Source organism: Mesoplodon densirostris, chromosome 7 (assembly GCF_025265405.1).
Source record: "Mesoplodon densirostris isolate mMesDen1 chromosome 7, mMesDen1 primary haplotype, whole genome shotgun sequence".
Classification (NCBI taxonomy): Eukaryota; Metazoa; Chordata; class Mammalia; order Artiodactyla; family Ziphiidae; genus Mesoplodon; species Mesoplodon densirostris.
In genome coordinates this window covers 15278055-15298157 of record NC_082667.1, presented here as the reverse complement: position 1 = coordinate 15298157, position 20103 = coordinate 15278055, and the positions used below count along the sequence as shown (strand labels likewise).

General features: G+C 50.5%; 2 protein-coding genes across 14 annotated transcripts in view; one reads left to right on the top strand and one right to left on the bottom strand.

The window, feature by feature from the left end:
- The first annotated feature begins 537 nt into the window (after positions 1–537).
- On the top strand, positions 538–5512 carry LARGE2 (LARGE xylosyl- and glucuronyltransferase 2). The gene is made up of 14 exons (XM_060105164.1): positions 538–634; positions 719–834; positions 1177–1259; positions 1441–1564; positions 1814–1985; positions 2113–2217; positions 2708–2820; positions 2889–3014; positions 3113–3268; positions 3395–3555; positions 3975–4253; positions 4601–4750; positions 4853–5048; positions 5303–5512. Exons 1-14 carry the CDS (start codon positions 538–540, stop codon positions 5510–5512), a joined length of 2088 nt encoding a protein of 695 aa, XP_059961147.1.
- Positions 5513–5964: 452 nt separating this feature from the next.
- Positions 5965–20103, bottom strand: part of PHF21A (PHD finger protein 21A) — a 198418-nt gene continuing 184279 nt past the window's right edge. For all 13 annotated transcript variants that reach the window (XM_060103787.1, XM_060103780.1, XM_060103779.1 and 10 more), the window contains 4 exons: positions 14229–14384; positions 12857–12932; positions 12124–12227; positions 5965–10792 (listed from right to left, as the gene is read on the bottom strand). In XM_060103787.1, coding sequence (XP_059959770.1) covers positions 10523–10792; positions 12124–12227; positions 12857–12932; positions 14229–14384 — 606 coding nt within the window. In that variant the 3' untranslated portion in view covers positions 5965–10522. The remainder of the gene's footprint in view (positions 10793–12123; positions 12228–12856; positions 12933–14228; positions 14385–20103) is intronic.

Here is a 20103-nt window from a genome sequence, read left to right as displayed (position 1 = left end):
CGCAAGGCAAGGTTCGGGGGAGGAGATGGGGCAGGGAAGAGGGGGATGGGCTCAGAGCAGGTAGTTGGGACTGGTCCTTCCTGGGTGGCTGCCCCCAAGCCCTCCAGCTATTCTGAGGGTTCCCGGGTTTCGTCCCCCGTTGTAGGGGTCCTCGTAAGCCCGGGCAGGGGCGGGGCGGGGCCTCCCTCTCCCCCCCACCCCGGGGAGGGGTCTCCCCGCCCCTTCGGATTCAGCCAAGCGGAGATGAAACCTGAACCCAGGTTGGGGGCGGGGCCGGTTCCCGCTCCGACCGGGCTGGCCTGCTCCTTCATCTCCCCTTTGCCTGCACCCCAGCCGTCTTCTGAGAGAGTAAGGTCGGGATCCCCAAGCCGCTGGAGCAGGTGAGGTGGCGACTCAGCGCGGGAGAGAAGATCGGGTGGCCGTCGGGCCCCACCGCCCAAGGCTGACTCTCCTCTCTCCCTCCCTGGTCCACAGGGCCCGCGATGGAGCCCACAGCCCGGGGTCGCGCCCCACCGTGAGCACCCCCTGCCCACAGCCATGCTGCCCCGAGGGCGCCCCCGGGCGCTGGGGGCCGCAGCACTGCTGTTGCTGCTGCTTCTGATCGGTTTCTTCCTGTTCCCTGGGGACCTGGACTGTGAGCGCAGCGAGCGGGAGGCGAGTGGGGGCGGGGGTGACCCGGGATCCTTACCCAGGTCGCTGACGCCACGTGTACCTCCAGACGAGCGGCCGCGGCCGCGGGGGACTGCTGCCTTCGACGGAGACCCGCCGGCAGAACCCGGGGGCCACAACGGCTCGGATTGCATCCCGCCGCGGCCGCGGCCGCCCAAGTGCGAGGTAGGTAGGTGCGCTCGGCCCCTGGCGGCGGGAATCTCAGGGGCGCCGCGCCCCCAGCCCAGGGACCTGGACACCTGTGGGAATCCCAACACCTGGTGTGGGCTCTGGCACTGACCGGCCAGCTGGGGGCGCCGGGAGTTCGCACCTCCCCGTCTCCTGGCCTGGCTTCCCCATTTGTGAAATGAGGGGGTGTACTCCCACCCTGTGGAGTCCCCCTCGACACTCCTGCCTAGCTCTGATGCCGGGTGGGGCTACACTGCCCTGGGCCAGGTGAGCCCAACCATGGGTCCTTACCGTCGAGGGGAGGAGGAGGCTGCCGCTGACCTGGTGTTCCCTCCCTAGCTCTTGCAGGTGGCTATCGTGTGTGCGGGTCATAACTCCAGCAGAGACGTCATCACCCTGGTGAAGTCCATGCTCTTCTACAGGTACAGCCAGGAGTGTCCCTCTCCTCCCTTGAAGGTGGTTGTAAGACTCTCCGGAGCTGTGGGTACAGAAAAGCTCTTGGCAGAAGTTGGCGCTGCCACGTCTGAGCCCCTCGAAGGGTAGGGCTTCTCCCGTGTAGTTCCTTCTGGGGCCTTCAGCTTTCCTCCCTTGTCCTTCCTGAAGGAAAAATCCACTGCACCTCCACTTGGTGACTGACGCCGTGGCCAGGAACATCCTGGAGACGCTCTTTCACACATGGATGGTGCCTGCTGTCCGGATCACCTTCTACAACGCTGATGAGCTCAAGGCAGGAGCCCTGGCCCTTCTGCACCCCTCCCCAGCCATACCCAGCCCCCTCCTTCCTCCCAGGGTTGTGGGGGATCACGGGGAGAACAGGTTAGAGCTGCCTGGGACCTCCAGTCCCATCACATCTACTGAAGCTCAAATTCCTCGCCCTCCTGGGGCCCATCCCTTCTTCCCCCTGTGTCACCTGAGTATGTTCTGGCACTCGTAGGCCCTTCTCTTGCAGGCTCATGCCCTGTCCTTCCACCCACAGCCCCAGGTCTCCTGGATACCCAACAAGCACTACTCTGGCCTCTATGGGCTAATGAAGCTAGTGCTGCCCAGCGCCCTGCCCCCTGACCTGGCCCGTGTCATTGTCCTGGACACAGATGTCACCTTTGCCTCCAACATTGCAGAGCTCTGGGCACTCTTTGCTCACTTTTCTGGTGAGAGGCCTGGGACCCCACCCCAGTCAGCCCCTTTCCCTGGTCCATGCAGGCCTCTCTGTGGCCTAGCCCTGAGCCGAGGTCCAGTGGCAGCCTCAGGCAGCTCCCTCGTGCCCTCCCCTCCCAGACAAACAAGTGATTGGTCTCGTGGAGAACCAGAGCGACTGGTACCTCGGCAACCTCTGGAGGAACCACAGGCCCTGGCCTGCCTTGGGCCGGGGATTTAACACAGGTGGGGACAGTGGGGGGGGGGGGGCGGGGGGGGGGCAGGAGGGGCGGCCACTGGTCCTTGGGCCCCAGGGGCTGGCTAGAGCACAGAATGCTTGGAAGACCCCCCAGGGAGAACGGTTCTGTAGAAAGAACACTGGGAGAAGAGCCAGAAATCACAGTTCCAACCTTGTCTGTACATGCTGAATGACTATGGCCAAATCACTTGGTTCCTCTGAGCCTCAGTTTTCTCATCCATTAAATGGGGGTGACTTTACCAGCCCTGGGATCACCAAATTTGAGAAGACGGTTGTGGAGGTGCTCTGTAAGCTGTGCCTTGCCTCCCCTTCACCCACAAGAGGATCAGTTGTTGATAGAGCGGGTACGTGCTCACGTCTGAACAGTGAGAAAATACCAACACGTCACAAAATAAGCATTCAAAAGACACTTTCTTGAGCCCTGGCCCCAGAAGCTGGTCATCCCAGGTGGGCATGACAACCTCTCCCCATGAGCAGGCGTGATCCTCCTGCGGCTGGACCGGCTCCGGCAGGCTGGCTGGGAGCAGATGTGGAAGCTGACAGCCACGCGGGAGCTTCTCACCCTGCCTGCCACCTCACTGGCTGACCAGGTCTGTGGGAGCTTGGGAGGGGGGTGGGGCAGGCTCTGGGCCGAGATGTGATGGCTGTCTCTGCCCAGGACATCTTCAATGCCATAATCAAGGAGCACCCGTGGCTGGTGCAGCCCCTGCCCTGCGTCTGGAACGTGCAACTGTCAGACCACACGCTGGCTGAGCGCTGCTACTCAGAGGCGTCCGACCTCAAGGTGAACGGGGTAGGGGGACCGAGTGGTGGTGATGGGCCCAGGATGGGGACTCCTGTTCCCTGCTCCCATCCCCCCACCGATGCCCTCCCTGGTCCCAGGTGATCCACTGGAACTCACCAAAGAAGCTTCGCGTGAAGAACAAGCATGTGGAATCCTTCCGCAACCTCTACCTGACCTTCCTGGAGTACGATGGGAACCTGCTGCGGAGAGAGCTCTTTGGGTGCCCCCGCCCGCCCCCTCCTGGGGCCGAGCAGGTGAGAGGGAGCCGCCTTCCCTTCCCTCGGGGAGGCTCTACCCCTCTGCTCTGGTGGGACCCGGCCTTGTCTGGGGCTTGTCCGCCTGCCCCACCCAGCCCGTCCTCCTCTCCCCCATCCCCTCAGCTGCAGCGGGCCCTGGCGCAACTGGACGAGGAGGACGCATGCTTTGAGTTCCGGCGGCAGCGGCTCACTGTGCACCGTGTACACATCACCTTCCTGCCCCACAAGCCACTGCCCCCCCAGCCCCACGATGTCACCCTGGTGGCCCAGCTCTCCATGGACCGGTGAGGGTGCCAAGGGCAGCCCCAGGGAGCACGGTGTGGTCTGGGACTGGGGGTCTCGAGAGGAGGGTTCCACCTGGTGGAAGGAAGAGCTCTTACTGCCTGTTGCTTGAGGAGTTCCAGGAGTTGGAGACACCGGAGATGGTGGAAGGAGCTTGGGCTTTGGGAACCATTCAGATGTCTGGAACTGCCCCTCCGTAGCTGTGGGACCATGGGCAAGGCTTAATATCTCTGGCCCTCAGTTTTCTCATCTGTCAAATGAGAAAGTACCCACCTTGTGGGGTAGCCGTGAAGATTAAATAAGAGCATGTCAAAAAGCGCCTGGAAGGTGCTCAGCAAGTCACACTTGAGTGGGGTGTCTGTGGCAGCTAACGCGGGAGGTATCCCAGCCCTCCCTGGGCTGACCACTCCCCTCACCCCAGGATGCAGATGCTGGAAGCCCTGTGCAGGCACTGGCCGGGCCCCATGAGCCTGGCCTTGTACCTGACAGACGCAGAGGCCCAGCAGTTTCTGCGTTTCGTGGAGACCTCGGTGGTGCTCTCCGCCCGGCAGGATGTGGCCTACCACGTGGTGTACCGTGAAGGTCCCCTCTACCCCATCAACCAGCTTCGCAACGTGGCCTTGGCCCAGGCCCTCACGCCTTACGTCTTCCTCAGTGACATTGACTTCCTGCCTGCCTACTCCCTCTACGACTACCTCAGGTGGGCCGGAGGAGGGAGAGGAACGGCATGTGAGTGGGTGTGGACGGGGTGGGGGAGCACCCGCAGGACCCTGGCGAGTGTGTCCCTGCTCCCTTCTGGGCTGCAGTGTCCTCTGTAAAATGGGGGCTGCATTTGGGTGGGGGCCGTGTCGTTTCTCTGGGCTGCCTAGGAGAGTGACAGTTTGGGACCTGCTCCCACAGCAGCTCCACGTGTGTCTAGTGGGCTTCAGGGTGAGCTGGCCCCTGACGTCGGGTCCTACATCTAATAAAAGTAGGAGAACCACTGGGCCCAGCGCTGGAGGCAGAGCCTTCCTAGTTCTCTCCTGTTCATGGGTGCTCCACCCTCAGGGCCTCCATCAAGCAGCTGGAGCTGGGCAGCGGGCGGAAGGTAGCTCTGGTGGTGCCCGCATTTGAGACCCTGCACTACCGCTTCAGCTTCCCCAGTTCCAAGGCCGAGCTGCTGGCCTTGCTGGACGCTGGGTCTCTCCACACCTTCAGGTAGGAGAGGTCACTGCCCTGCCCCGGGGTTCCCCACACAGACCCCCTCCAGCCACGAGCTCCTGGCCTCAGCCTGGCTCCCTGCCCTATCCTGCCCCACAGGTACCATGAGTGGCCCCGGGGTCACGCGCCCACAGACTATGCCCGCTGGCGAGAGGCTCAGGCCCCATACCACGTGCAGTGGGCAGCTGACTACGAGCCCTATGTGGTGGTGCCACGTGACTGCCCCCGCTACGACCCCCGCTTTGTGGGCTTCGGCTGGAACAAGGTGGCCCACGTCGTGGAGCTGGATGCACAGGTAAGGGTCACCTCGTTGTCTCCAGCCTTGATTTGAAAACCTCCAGGCTCAGGGAGCTCACTATACCGCAGTGGGGCATGCTGCACCGTTAGGCGGCGCTACTGGGCATTCCACCCCTCTGCAGAACTAAAGCCCTCTGCCTCTGGCCCTGACTTTGGCTCTTAGTGGCTATCGAATAAATCTGCCCCCCATTCCCCAGAGCTGCCATCTCCCCCCAGCCCAGGCAGCGACTGTCCGCGTGCCCCACCCCCCAGGAATACGAGCTGCTGGTGCTGCCCGAGGCCTTCGTCATCCACCTGCCACACGCCCCAAGCCTGGACATCTCCCGCTTCCGCTCCAGCCCCACCTATCGTGACTGCCTCCAGGCCCTCAAGGACGAGTTCCACCAGGATCTGTCCCGCCGCTACGGGGCTGCTGCCCTCAAATACCTCACCGCCCTGCAGCAGCCCCAAGGCCCCACCTGACCTCACACCTGCCCCTGAACACTCCCTGCAGACACCAGAGCGACCTTGCTGCCGCCCCACCCTCCCTAGTTAAATTATTCATAGTCTCTGTGGGAAGGGCTGGGGCGGCGCCTCCCTTCCCCGCTATCCTGTGGCTGGGGTCTAGGGCTCCTCTGCCCCAGCTGGTTTGGGGCTGGTTCCTGCATCCTCACCTGTGACACCCCTTTTTCACAAGTAAAGTTTTAACAGTTCCTTTTCATGTTCCTCTTGGTTTGGGGCATGAGGAAGTGAGCCTGGGGAGGTGCTGAATCTGGCTTGGAGGCTGCCGGGACTGGAGTGTGTCCTGTCCACCCTCCCCTGCCCCAAACCCAACACCATGAGTCTGAGAGACTTTATTTGGCTTTATTTAGTAAAATGTTAAAATAAATAAATACAAATTGATCAGCTGCTCTGTATCCCCCCCACCCCCTCAAAACAAAAATCAAACAAACAAAAACAAAAACTTTGAAGCACAAAACTCCAAATACAAGTTCTACCAAGACTGAAATCACAAAGGGCATGGACAAGAGACAGGTTGGGAGCTGGCTGGCTCTTTTCTGCTCAGAGCTTGCTGACCTCCGGCTGCCTGTCCTGTCCTGCCTGACTGCAGCTTACCCTGGGCTGAGGACCCAATGACACCGGAGAGAGGAGCAGGGGCCAGAGACTGCTGAGGGGACAGTGGAGTCCTCAGGGGAGAAGAGCCTTTGGGAGTGGGGAGTGAAGTGAATTTGTGAGCCCTGCTCTTCCTTTACAAGGGCTATTTTCAAGAGCTCCACCGGGGTCAGCTTCCTTCCCCTTTACTCTGGTGGGAAGGCCAAGAGGAATCTTCTCAGAGGCCACCACCCCCTCACTTCCTAGAAAGGAGCTGATACCGAAGACGGCTTGAAGTCAGGGTGAGAACGGCTCTCCTGTTTCCTGCCAAGGGTGCCCAGCTGAGGGGTGGGGGTGAGGTCCCCAGTCTTTTAGACAGAGCAAGGTTGCCTCTATCCAACAGAAGCCATGGACTCTGGAGAACCCAGGGCCTGGGCCACCATCCATCCTGCTACCAAAGAGCCTTTTGCCCCTTGGGGTAAAAGTCTCCTAAATTAAGCCCTTTGGATAAACAAGAAAGACCAAACCCTAAAAGGGAGGGAAGGAAGCCACTTATGAGTGTGCTGTGTGAGTCGTGGGTTGGCACGAGAGCACAAGGAGGCTCCGCTGGCCCCAAGAGAGTAAGTGTCCGAGATGGCTGGAGAGGCAGCTGCACACGTGGAGACTGAGGTGGGCAGGACACGCGACCACCCTCACAGGAGAGGTGTGGGGCGCGCAACTGCGCCCATGCACACCACCTGTCAAGCCTGAGCCAAGCAGCAGCGGGGACAGAGGCGGGCACTCACATGGCGCCAGCTGGAGGCTGCCGCAGCCATGTTACAGGCCCCACACAGGTAAGGCCCACCAGGGGCTGCCCCGAGCTTGGTCTCCCTGCCAGGCACGACCAGAAGCTTGCGCCAAAAGGGCCCAATAAGGAAGGAAGAAAGCAGAACTCTGGATGAGCTCAGCAGCAGTGAGACAAGACCCAGCAGTCTCCGTGAAAGAAAAAGGACCTGCAGGCCACACTGGCAAGAACGGGAGCAGGGACGATGACAGCAACATGACCTCACTGTTTCCAGGGCGCGTCACCTGAGCTACGGGACTGAGAAGGGGCGTCCTGATCCAGGGCCCGGGGGGCAGCTCCTTCCTAGAGCCAGACCAGCCGCTCCCTGGCCTCTGAAGTGACTGCAGGCCAGCTGCTCTCAGGTGTGTCTGTCAGCAGCTACACGGGGGCACGGGGGAAAGCAGCAGAAGGGAAAGGGGGGCAGGGAGGGAGAGGCAGCCCCGGTGGGGCAGTCGTGAACGTGTGTCTCAGGCGGTCACAGGGACCCCACAGGCCTGGAGGAACGGAGACGGTCTTCTCTTGGCAGGACAGTGAAGGAGGAGCAGACTGGGTGACTAGGGCCCTTTCTTTGCAGTAAGGGGTGCTTGGGAATTTTGAGTCCAGAATGCAGGTTGGGGGCAGGGTTGCATTGTTTACTCCATACTAGCGGACTTGCACAACAGCTTATGTCTGAACGTGAGGAAGAATCCACACCCCTAGGCAAGGTCAGAGTGTGACTGCTCACAGCAGCTGGCAAAACCCTGGTCAATTCCTAGCCCTGCCTCCCACCCTCAAGAACCTCCAGGCAGCTCCTTTCTGAGCAAAGGCCTCTAGTGATCACAGTTTCCCACTGCTTTCAAGAGGATAGGTATTATGTGGCAACCTCCAGCCTCTGGACAAGTCAAATGGGAGGGCTCCAAGACAGGGCGTACAGCCCGCCTCTGGGCTCTGAACCTCTGCCAACTATTTCTCCAACTAGTCCAGGCATCTCCCAAAGCTCCCTGACTAGACATAGCACCTGGGTTTTTGCATGAGGAAAGGGAGCTCCTTTCTTTCCCCCTCAGGCAACCTTGCAGCCAGGTCCTGACTCTGAGGCCTGTGCAGCCCCTCTTAATCCCCTCTTCTAACATCCCAGGAAGATGAACGGAAATGGGTAGAGATGAGACACGTTTTACCTAAGGAGTATTTCTCTGTTGCAATTGCTTTCAGGATCCATCCCTGTCTCTCTGGGCCTAACTAAGTGAGGGAGAAACTACTGGGCCCTTTTCCGCCCCTCCTAGACTCTGGCCCTTAGGGGGCGGGCTTGGGAGAGATGCTCCGGGAGTGCCGGGGGGAGGGGGGAGTGCAGAGCGCCCGCCTCCCTCCTGTGGCCAGATGCGCGCAATGGGCAAAAGGTCTCCAGCGGGAGCGCACATTGGCAAAATTTATTTCCCACAAGGCAAGATGATAGAAATGGTCTGAACCTTTCAGAATCCCGCTTTTCTCAAGAAGAAGACAGGCCAAGCCAAGGCAAGCACCGCATTCTAGCCAAAGGTCACCCAGGAAGCTTGTGGGTGGGCAAAGTGGAGTAAACTCCCATCTCCGGTGACTGGAGCCAGCAGGCAGAGAAAGCAGCTGGAGATTCAGACCTCTCTTCAAAAACACGAAGACACAAAGGCCACCCTGGGCTCTCTGTCTCAGAGACACCATGTCTCCTCAAGACATCTCACTCCCTTGTTCTTTCTAAGCACCAAGGGCTGATGCAGCCTGCCCCCTGCACCCTTCCACCAAAGCCGGGGTGCGTGCGCACCAATGAGCTTCAGTGGCCATTTCCTTCAAAGCTGTCCCCCAGGCGCTCAAAATGCTGGTGGCTGAAAGACCAAGAGCAGCACCAAAGGAAAGGATCTTATTTAGGCACCAGCCTTCTGCTCTAGCAAAACCCGAGGAGACAACAGGGAGGGCCCTGACACCATCCACACTCCATGTGGGCTTCTGAAACAGGAGCCCAGATCCCTGCACCAAGAAGAGAGGACAGTCTTTTCTGAGCAGGGGAGAATGGTGGGAGAGCTCTGCCCCTGCTCGTCAGGGCCGCAGCCGTCCGGAGGACAGAAATCATGGAGACTAGGCCACCAGTCTTGAGACACAAACACAGCAAAATGTCATCATGTTCAGCAGGTTCTGTGCTAAAAAATTATAACTACACAGCATTTTCTCCAGTTCTGACACCTTTTTAATAGAAATCACTGTTTTTAGGAAACAAATAGCACTTTTGTAATTTTTTTTTACAATGTTTCTTACCTTGATCTTAATTTAAGTAACACTAGGAAGACCTCAATCTCTTTTATTTTCCTTTTTAATTAAAAAAAAAGTTGTTGTTTTTTTCCCCCAGATACAAAGATTTTTGCCCTTGCATAAAAAAACAGTGCCCCGAACGATGACACAAGGACTCACACAGACTCACTGGACCTCACTGACACTATGATTCCTATTCTACCATGCAAGGTCTCGACTACCCTTAATTGGACTGTCAGCCTGAAAAACAGCTTCTCTATTCCTTATTTTAGTTTTTGTTACCAAAAAAGTAAAATAAACAACAAAATAAATTTTTTTTTAAAGAAGAAAGAACAGAAACAAAAATTTAAAAAAAAAAAGAGAAAAGCAACGTCTCCATTCAATTCACACACACCTGGGTCGCGTGCTGCTTCGCTCAGGATCTTCTCTTCTTATAAATATAGAAAAGGGATGGAGCTTGTTTTCAAGTAAAATCACTGATCCACCTTTTTTCCTTCCTTGACACACACACCCTTCTTCCCTGCCCCGGGCAAGGGCCACCTGAGGCCTGGGTCTGCTTGTTCTTGGAGAGGGAAGGTAACGGGATCATCATCCACAGGGACGGTGCCGATTTGCCAAAGCAGGGAAGGAGCTTGGGGAGGGGTGGGGGAGCGGAGTGCTCCGGAGAAGACCCCGGTGGCTGTTCTTGGTGTCCATCTCTCCGTGCACTGTGCCCACCCCAGACAATATGAAATACTGCTTATCTGATATACTTTTCCCCACCCCGGCTCCCTCCCATTCCCTCCCCATCCCTTCCTCTGGGCACTGGGGTTGGTTAAATCTCGATTTCCTCTTTTTGGTTTTATAGTAGTGAAAGTTTAGAAACAGGAAAGCCCACGCACTCTTTGGACTTGTCTTCTCTACCTAAACAAACAGCTCAGCAAATAAGGGTCTGGAACCTGCTCCCCCCCACCCCGTGGCCCGTCCCCGCTCCCCACCCAACAAAACAAAAGCGAGCCCACGGTGGTGGTGGGGGCTGCCGCAGGCACACACTGGCGTGTAACAGGGAGAGCAAGTGTATTATCCACTCGGCGTGGTGCTGGCCCAGAGCCTCCAGCTGGCACGGTTTCATGTGGCGTGGTCCAGTCTTTGCATGTACACACAGAATAAGAAGGATCAATTGGCAAACTCTGGTGCCACCCGGCACAAGCATCTTCTCTCTCTCTGGAACCAAAGAACCAAAAGAATTCTGTACTTTCCAGAAGAAATCCGGCTTTGCTTGTCTAGAGTCTTCAGTGTTTTGCTCTCCTTGCCACTGGGATCCCGTGGCTTCTCCTAGCAGGGCTCTGTTATTTAGTCTCTTCCCCCTGGTTACAGTTCGCTGTGCAGCTCTGGGAGGAGGAGGAAGGGGGCGGGGAGGGCGCCGGCGTGGAGGTGCTGGCGTTGGCAGGGGGGGTGCAGTCCGGGCCGTTGGAGACGGCCCCCAGAGTGGCCTCAGAGTCTACGGGTTTGGAGAGGTCGATGCCGTGGATGAGGCGGATCAGCTGTTTTACCTTCTCCAGGGAGCTGTGCATCTCCTTCTGCCGGGCCAGGATGGTGTTCTTCATTTCCATGCATTTCTGCAGCCAATGAGAAGGGCAGTGGCACTGAGCCCCCGGCTTTTCTGACAGGCCTGGCAGCCCTCTCCAGATAAAAGAATCCCTGTTGACTAGTGTGCGGCCCCTAGACCTTGTTCTGCTCCACACTGGAGTGGCTGCTGCTACCCAAGGGAAGGAGGAGGCCCAAGAGGCAAGAGACAGAGGGCAAGTGAGTGGTTTAAAAGCCCACTACTTGACACTAGGACTTAAAACCAAACATGAACTACCACTATAATACTACAAAGTACAAGGCATTAAGAAAAAGCTCTCACAGCTGGGCTGAAGCTGGTTTGGGCAGGTCTGGGTATGCATCTACCTTGCTAATGGCGCTGATAACGCTCAGGGCTGGGCTGAGCTTTACAGGGCAGGCACAAGCCAGTGGTATCTGGATTCAGTTTGAGGGCCTGCTGAGGATCACTGGGTCAGCAAGATTTTAGAGGCAGGGCCTGGGGTGGGATATTTAGTGATATTTAGGAGAATCAAAGACTGCAGCCAACAGAAGGCCTTCTGCTTGGTCAGGGACCTGTAGTCTTTTGCCCTCTTGTACTTGGCCTCCCACACCTGCTGGCTTCTGTTCTAGGCAGGAAAAGCGATGTGAAACCTGCCAGCCACGGGCAGTATGATGAGAGACAGCGTGACTGCCACCAAGTCCAGGGCACCACCTGGCGTCCATGAGGGCTGAGGCCACCTCACTCCAAGAAGGGGACCTACTCAATGGAAAAGAAAGCCTGCTCCTGTCAGGAGGAGCCTCTGAATCCCTGCTGCAAACACAAACCTCTTTCCCACCTGGTCAGCCAGGGGTAGTATTTACTTCCAGTACTTGTCTCTAGAAAGCACTCTTCCTCAGGCTGGTCAGATAAACCTGGAGAGGCAATCAGCAGGGCATGGAAGAGGGGGCGGGAGGAAAGAGCCATGCAGATGGACCCACTAGCTAAGGTGACTGGGAAGAATTACACGCGGGGGCCTGGTCTGTGTCAGGCGGCTCCACACTCCTCCCAGACACACTCAGGAGCACGCAGGGGTGCTGGCTATGCTGCTGTAGTTGCTACTTGATCTCTTCAGCCAGAAGACTGAAAATCTTCTCTCAGGTCAAAGCCAAGAGGATGTTCCAGAGCTTGGCTAAGGCACCGTATACCAAATGGCCACCTGTACCTGAGGGCCAAACTCTAACTGGAAGCAAACTGCAACCACCCAAGTTAACAGTGTTAATAAGCTGAAGGAATGAATCAGCGCTTGAGAGCCACACGTACTGTTATGTACACAGAAAGTTCTGTACCTCTGTACCTATCACCGAAAGCATGAGGTTTACTTACACTTATAGAATTGCTGAGCTGTTTCACCTTCTGCTCTAGTTGTTCTCGTTCTTGTTTTAAATCTGAACTCCATTTAAGTAATTTCTGTTTTTCTTCTTCTTTTGCTGGGAAAAAAGAAAAAGGAACTTGTTTTTGACAATAAATTCTTTGAAAAGGCCACGATGTTCAGAAGGCTTGCCAAAGAAGGTATCTTCCTCAAGGCTCTCCAAGCCCCACAGCCAGTGCACAGAACCTGCCCACTTAGACTTTCCCTTTTATATGTAAAGGGACGCTAAGAAAACTGTCGGTGGCTTGGGCCTGGCTTTACATAAATATCACTTCTCATTTTTCCCCCCCAAGAAAGTGCTACAACAAACTTTTTATTTCGTTCAATAAAAGCTTTTCTTTTTTTTTTTTTTTTTTTTTTTTTTTTGCGGTACGCGGGCCTCTCACTGCTGTGGCCTCTCCCATTGCGGAGCACAGGCTCCGGATGCACAGGCTCAGCGGCCATGGCTCACGGGCCCAGCTGCTCTGCGGCATGTGGGATCCTCCCGGATCGGGGCACGAACCCATGTCCCCTGCCTCAGCAGGCGGAGTCTCAACCACTGCGCCACCAGGGAAGCCCCAAAGCTTTTCATTTTTAACTTTACAGTTCCTTTTGAAAACAAAACAAATACTGTCTCCTAGTACTTTTTTTTTTTTTTTTTTAAACAAAGGGAGGCTTATACAAAAGGCAGTATGGCTAATTCTTTACCTGCTTTATAGGCAATATAGGAATGAACAATTGCTAAAGTTCCAGGCCATGGAATTGCTTCTTCTTTCTTCAGCATCTGAAAAGATTTTTAGAATTTTACCCTTGAGAAAGATATATAAACACACATCCACTGTGTAGTAACAAGCAACAGTGTCTGTAGCTATTGGCAGACAAAATCCAGGAAGGATTTATGGTGGCAGTGTTGCAAAACCCTGGTCTATAGTTTCGGGACTACAAAGTCCCAGTTATCAGCCTGAAAGAATGAGAGTCAACGGCAGGAAGAGCCAAGCCACCTGAGCCCTGGCTTAGAAAGAGGCTGGGGGTTGGCTAGGCATTCCCCTCTTTTCATGCCTGCTACACGACCCCCAACTACTCCCAACGGTCAGAACCATCAGCACACAAGCTGCAAGTCTGCATAATGGCAGCAGCCGCTGGCAGCTTCGTCCTTGACCTGACATGGGCTGCCTGTCGCAATTTTAGCTTATATGTGCCTCAAAGACAGCCTGACCAAGGAAATTAAATATCAGTTCCAAGTACTGAAGTATATAATCTAGACCCCGAGTAGAAAATTATCAGAGGGTCACAAAGCAGTATCAGGAAGAGAACAGAGAGAACTGTCTCTACTACATCATGGAGACAGTAAGGATGAGGACCAAGATTTAAAGGGGAAAACCAGAATTCCCTCAAATCAGGATTCCAAAGAACCGAGCAGGACCCCAAAGCTTGCTGAGCTACTGGGCTTATTTATTTAATATTTATACTTTTGCCTACTTCCAAAAAGGTCTCAAGACAGCTTATAATCAAAACATAAAGACATAAAGATACATGGATAGTTTAAATAAAAAATCAGAAATTAAACAGAAAAGGGAAGGAAGAGGCTTTCTCTTTTCTTTCAAATCCATGAAATATTAAGACAGTACTTTTATAGTTAGTTCTCTATCCTGATGATGACACAGGTTAAAAGTAAAACTGCTCTTATTTGAATTAAATGATCAATTGATCAATTGGGCACTTTCTTTTAAGGATTTTATTTCCAGAGTTTCAACCATATGCTGAGTTTGGACTATTTTTAGAGAATGACACAGACAGTCTTACGGACTTTTAAGGGTAAAGGTAATGAAAAGACAAGTCATTTCAAATAGAGGGAAGCAGTTAGGGTCTCTCCACCTGTACATGAGTCACTGCCTCATGAACAGAGAACCTCTGAGAGGAGGGATGCTGTGGGGGTGAGTGCTGTGCTATGAACAGGGCAGATGTGGCTCGGAGAACTACTAGAGAGGAAAGAGACTCAGCCATTCCCTCAGCTTAGAGGGGAAAGGAGGTCCTTCTCCTCCTCCTCCGTCCCTCGTCCTTTCTGACCCACCCACAGTACCTGGTCCTGACATCTGGGACAGATCCACATGCCCTTGGGAATCGTTTTCAGAGGAGGGTCCAAGCAGTCCAGATGATATACACGGGAACACGTGTCACACATCAGCAACTGGCCACTTTTTCTGCAAACACTGCAAAAATCCTCATGGATATCACCCTATGAAATTGAGAGGAAAGGTAAGAGAAAGGACAAAAAGGTAAAATTGGAATGTTAACGTGCACATTCTGGATACATATAAATGTTTTAGGACAATCAGCTGTGCCCCTCCAACTCATTGCAAGAGTGTTCAAGAAAAGCAGGAATTACCAATGGTGCAAGCCTGCTCTATAGAGTTGAGGTTCCCCAGGTGGGGCTAGTATTCTTAACCTTAAAGTAGAGTTTACAAGCAACTGTAACTGTGGGGTCACCTAGGCCAAAATTAGCTTTACAGGTGATAACTCAGCATTTAAGTTTTGGTACAGTCCAACTCACAAATCATAAAGTTTAAAGACACTGAAATCCATTCATCATCATTTCCCATCATCATTGGGAAAGAAGACAGACAAGAAATGGAGGTTTTCGCTAAACTCTTTGCTTGCTCTGGGAGAAAAACTATAGTCAAAGTTCAAATGGGAAAGTATTAAGTCAGGAGCAAAGTAAACTCCTATGAGTTTCCTAACATGAAGAATTAAAAAAGCCAAACAGCTGACAGTGTTCTCTTAAAACCAGTATTTGGCATTTGCTGTTCAATGGACCATTCTATTCCAGGAGGCTTTATTCCTCCCTGTAAAATGCTTCACCAGATAGATAAAGAAGAGCAGCCTAAGTGCACTCTGCTAGTCTCCCCTGCCTCCATCAGTGATGGTTGTGGTTCTCAGGTGAGTCTGTGGGAGCCCTCTCAACAAAAGGCATCATCAGAAAAAAGCAGATCTATTTAAAATTTGGACAGAACACATTAAAAAAAAATGAGGTATTAAAGAGGTGTTTTTCAGTAAGTCAATCCGTGGCCTGTTCTCTAAACAGGATTAACGCTGCTGATAAGGACACCAGGGAAGGGAAGACTGAAGGGTCAGGCCAGAGGTTAACTAACAAGGCAGCACCTCAACTTGGAGTAGACCCCCGCCTTTTCACTTCTAATGTGTTGTTTTAGAATTCTAGGCTATTCTGACAGAAGGCCTAATACAGAAATTTTGCACAAGAAGCAATGATATAGAAAGCGATGCCCAGTTCTTCCTTTCTATGATAGAACCCTTCAACCACGATTGCTGAAAGGAACATATCTTCCCAGACCTACTATTTCTATCCAAAGGAAAGGAAAGGAACTATCTGGCAGTATCTACATATCTAGGGTATCTGTCGGCCTAGAAAACTGGCTGCAAAAAGTTGTAAGCTACATCAAAGTGTGGATGGATGTTAATCTTTTTTAGTAAGACAGTGTTACCTCTGGGCAGTCAAAAAAAGAGATACTTAGTACACGTGTAAAAATACTACATAAGAATGCAGCCTAACAGTGTAACTTCAAGGCATGGAAAGATGTTAAAGTTTCATCCCTAGATTAACTGTGACTTTCTTCTTAAAATCAGCCTGAGGGTGGCTCTCCTCTAGAGACCTAGTCTTTCTTGAACCTTCGCCCCATGTTGTAAGTCTGCATCTTTAATAAGTTTATAATAATTTTATGGCTTCAGAAACTCTTTTACATGAACCACAGGTAAAATTATCACTGATGAAGTAAATGAGACAAACCGGACATCTTATTCCAAATACCTATCTTATTTGTTGGGTAAAGAGTTCTGCTCACTTCCATTTGCTCCAGAGTAAGGAGAACATCAGGAAGTGGAAGGTGGAGAGTACATAAAATAAAGGTTAAATAATTTCTTTCAAGTTCCTAAAGGAAAGAAAACTTCTATCCTATTTACATATCCTGTAGCAGCAGTTCATAATCTTTTCAGTGGCAGAACCCCTTAGTAACTCTTAAAATTACTAACGACCTCAAAGTGCTTTGGCTTATGTGAGTTGTATCTATTGCTATTTATCGTACTAGAAGTTTTAAAACTTTTTTATTTTGAAATAAATAACAGAACCACAGGAAGTTACAAAAATCATGTATTGAAGAATGTTAAAATCCAAGAACACACAAGGGCACATTCCGTTAGCCCTCAGAGCACTATATATCACCACTTATCATGTAGTACCTGGAAAACTCCACTGTCCTACTTTTGAGAGAATGAGTATGAAAATGGCAAAGAATATTTTGGTATTATCATGAAAATATTTTTGATTTTATATTTTGATTGATATTATATTTTAAAATACATAAAAATATATTTTATATTTTGACCCCCTGTAAGAGTCTCAGTATCATACCCAGACCACAGATTGAGAACTACTGCCCACAGAAATGAATATAAAATGCCAAGATATGTATTTCATCCACGCAGAATTGGTTCTTTGCTTAAAGAGAGCAGAGGAAGTCCCACAGAGTTGCTGCACCAGGTCCAAAGGGTTATTAGGCTTTGGTGACGGACCAAATTACTACCATAAACCAAACAGTAAGTTGAATGATGGCTGACCCACGATCCTTTGCTAGGAGCTAAGGATGTATGTTTTTTGGAAACACCCTGGCTGTATCAATTGCAACTTCATCATCTGCTAAACAAATTTTATAACTGTGTCAACATATCTTCCCTTCTCATAAAAATGATGATAGTGGCAACAAGATACATCCTAAAGATTAGTGACCGGCTGGGTCTTATATTACCAACTCCTTCTAGATGGTTACTGATCCCCAGGAAATGCCTGCCTCTCAACTGTGATTGTTTAATTAATATTGCTGGCGCTTATGCTACCCAGCAGCAAACACAGAGCCCTGTGTGTTGATTTAAATCACTGCCACTGTTGGGACACTGTAAAAGTAGAAGTCAATTATCTTTAAAGAAAATCCATTCCACTAGGTTTAATCGAGAAAGTTCTCAACATATTTAATGGTTTTAGAAAAGCTTTCTTTTACCTTTTGATTCCTGAAAAGAACAAAGTTTCCATTTTAAGATGAAACCTGGCAAAAGCATTTAGTTTGTGATTTGATCTGAGTGGATCCTTTGGATTCAGTCTCTCAAAGAAAATCATAAACCTCCTCAGCCAAAAGTCACAAAAAAGAAAAACAACATTCTTTAGGAAAGATACTCACTTGCAGACCCACAATCATCTGTCCCCCAGCATCTGTGCATCACCTTGCAAAGGATCCCTACCAAGAAGCCATGAGCTGGCAATACCTTGGCAATGCTTCAACTGAGGAAAATGGAGATAATCTTTGGTGCAAACAAAGTTTCTGACAGGGACTCCCGGTGCTCATTAACAGGACAGGTGGAAAACCTGTGTCCATCACTAATGCCAAAAACCAATGCTGAATCTTGAGAGCAAGACTGGGTCTGTAGCTACTAGCTATTGTCCAAGGAAGGAAACCTGCCCGAGAACTCTTCTATGACCCTGGTCCTCCAAAGATGACACTTCCTTTGTTGTTTCTGGAACTGTAACTCAGGATGTGCATACAGTATTCTTTTGCTCTTTGGAGATGGGTAGACCTAATTATTAAGTACTAAGAAGCTTCAAGTTCAAGGGATTTTTACCTGAAGATGATCCTAAAGACAAGCTCTGTAATTCACAGAAGAACTGGGATGTGCACAAAATGAAACTCTTGGTTTCCCTCCTCAAACCTGCTCATCTTCCAGTAAATGGCAGCTTCATCCTTTCAGTTGTTTAGGCCAAAACCTTTGGCTATTCTATTTTTCTCACATCCCCTTATCTAATCCTGCTGGCTCTTCAAAATATATGCAGACCCGATGAGTTTTCTCCATCTCTACTTCTGCCATTCAATCAGACCAAGCCATCATGAGCTCTTCCCAGGATGACTGCAACAGCCTCCTAACTGGTCTTCCTGCTCCCATCCTATCCTCCCCACAGTCTGTTCTCCATTGTCAGACACAGTGATCACTCTAAAATCCAAGCCAATTTTGCAAATGCCTTAAAAATAATAAATGCACAGGATAGATCATACCTTGGGTCACAAATCAAGCCTTGGTAAATTTAAGAAAATTGAAATCGTATCAAGTATCTTTTCTGACCACAAGCTATGAGACTAGATATCAATTACAGGGAAAAAACTGTAAAAAACACAAACACATGGAGGCTAAACAATACACTACTAAATAACCAAGAGATCACTGAAGAAATCAAAGAGGAAATCAAAAAATACCTACAAACAAATGACAGTGAAAACACGACGGCCCAAAACCTATGCGATGCAGCAAAAGCAGTTCTAAGAGGGAAGCTTATAGCAATACAATCCTACCTCAAGAAACGTCTCAAATAAACAACCTAACCTTACACGTAAAGCAATTAAGAGAAAGAAGAACAAAAAAAACCCCAAAGTTAGCAGAAGGAAAGAAATCATAAAGATCAGAGCAGAAATAAATGAAAAAGAAATGAAGAAAACAATAGCAAAGATCAATAAAAGTAAAAGCTGGTTATTTGAGAAGATAAACAAAATTGATAAACCATTAGCCAGACTCATCAAGAAAAAAAGGGAGAAGACTCAAATCAATAGAATTAGAAATGAAAAAGGAGAAGTAACAACTGACACTGCAGAAATACAAAGGATCATGAGAGATGACTACAAGCAACTCTATGCCAATAAAATGGACAACCTGGAAGAAATGGACAAATTCTTAGAAAAGTACAACCTTCTGAGACTGAACCAGGAAGAAAGAGAAAATATAAACAGACCAATCACCAGCACAGAAATTGAAACTGGGATTAAAAATCTTCCAACAGACAAAAGTCCAGGACCAGATGGCTTCACAGGAGAATTCTATCAAATATTTAGAGAAGAGCTAACACCTATCCTTCGCAAACTCTTCCAAAATATAGCAGAGGGAGGAATACTCCTAAACTCATTCTATGAGGCCACCATCACCCTGATACCAAAACCAGACAATGAGGTCACAAACAAAGAAAACTACAGGCCAGTATCAGTGATGAACATAGATGCAAAAATCCTCAACAAAATACTAGCAAACAGAATCCAACAGCACATTAAGAGGATCATACACCATGATCAAGTGGGGTTTATCCCAGGGATGCAAGGATTCTTCAATATATGCAAATCAATCAATGTGATAAATCATATTAACAAATTGAAGGATAAAAACCATATGATCATCTCAATAGATACAGAAAAAGCTTTCGACAAAATTCAACACCCATTTAGGATAAAAACCCTCCAGAAAGTAGGCATAGAGGGAACTTATGTCAACATAATAAAGGCCATATATGACAAACCCACAGCCAACATCATTCTCAGTGGTGAAAAACTGAAACCATTTCCATTAAGCTCAGGAATAAGACAAGGTTGCCCACTCTCACCACTATTATTCAACATAGTTTTGGAAGTTTTGGCCACAGCAATCAGAGAAGAAAAAGAAATAAAAGGAATACAAATTGGAAAAAAAGAAGTAAAACTGTCACTGTTTGCAGATGACATGATACTATGCACAGAGAATCCTAAAGATGCTACCAGAAAACTACTAGAGCTAATCAATGAATTTGGTAAAGTAGCAGGATACAAAATTAACGCACAGAAATCTCTTGCATTCCTATACACTAATGATGAAAAATCTGAAAGAGAAATTAAGGAAACACTCCCATTTACCACTGCAACAAAAAGAATAAAATACCTAAGAATAAACCTACCTAAGGAGACAAAGGACCTGTATGCAGAAAACTATGAGACACTGATGAAAGAACTTAAAGATGATACAAACAGATGGAGAGATATACCATGTTCTTGGACTGGAAGAATCAACATTGTGGAAATGACTATACTACCCAAAGCAACCTATAG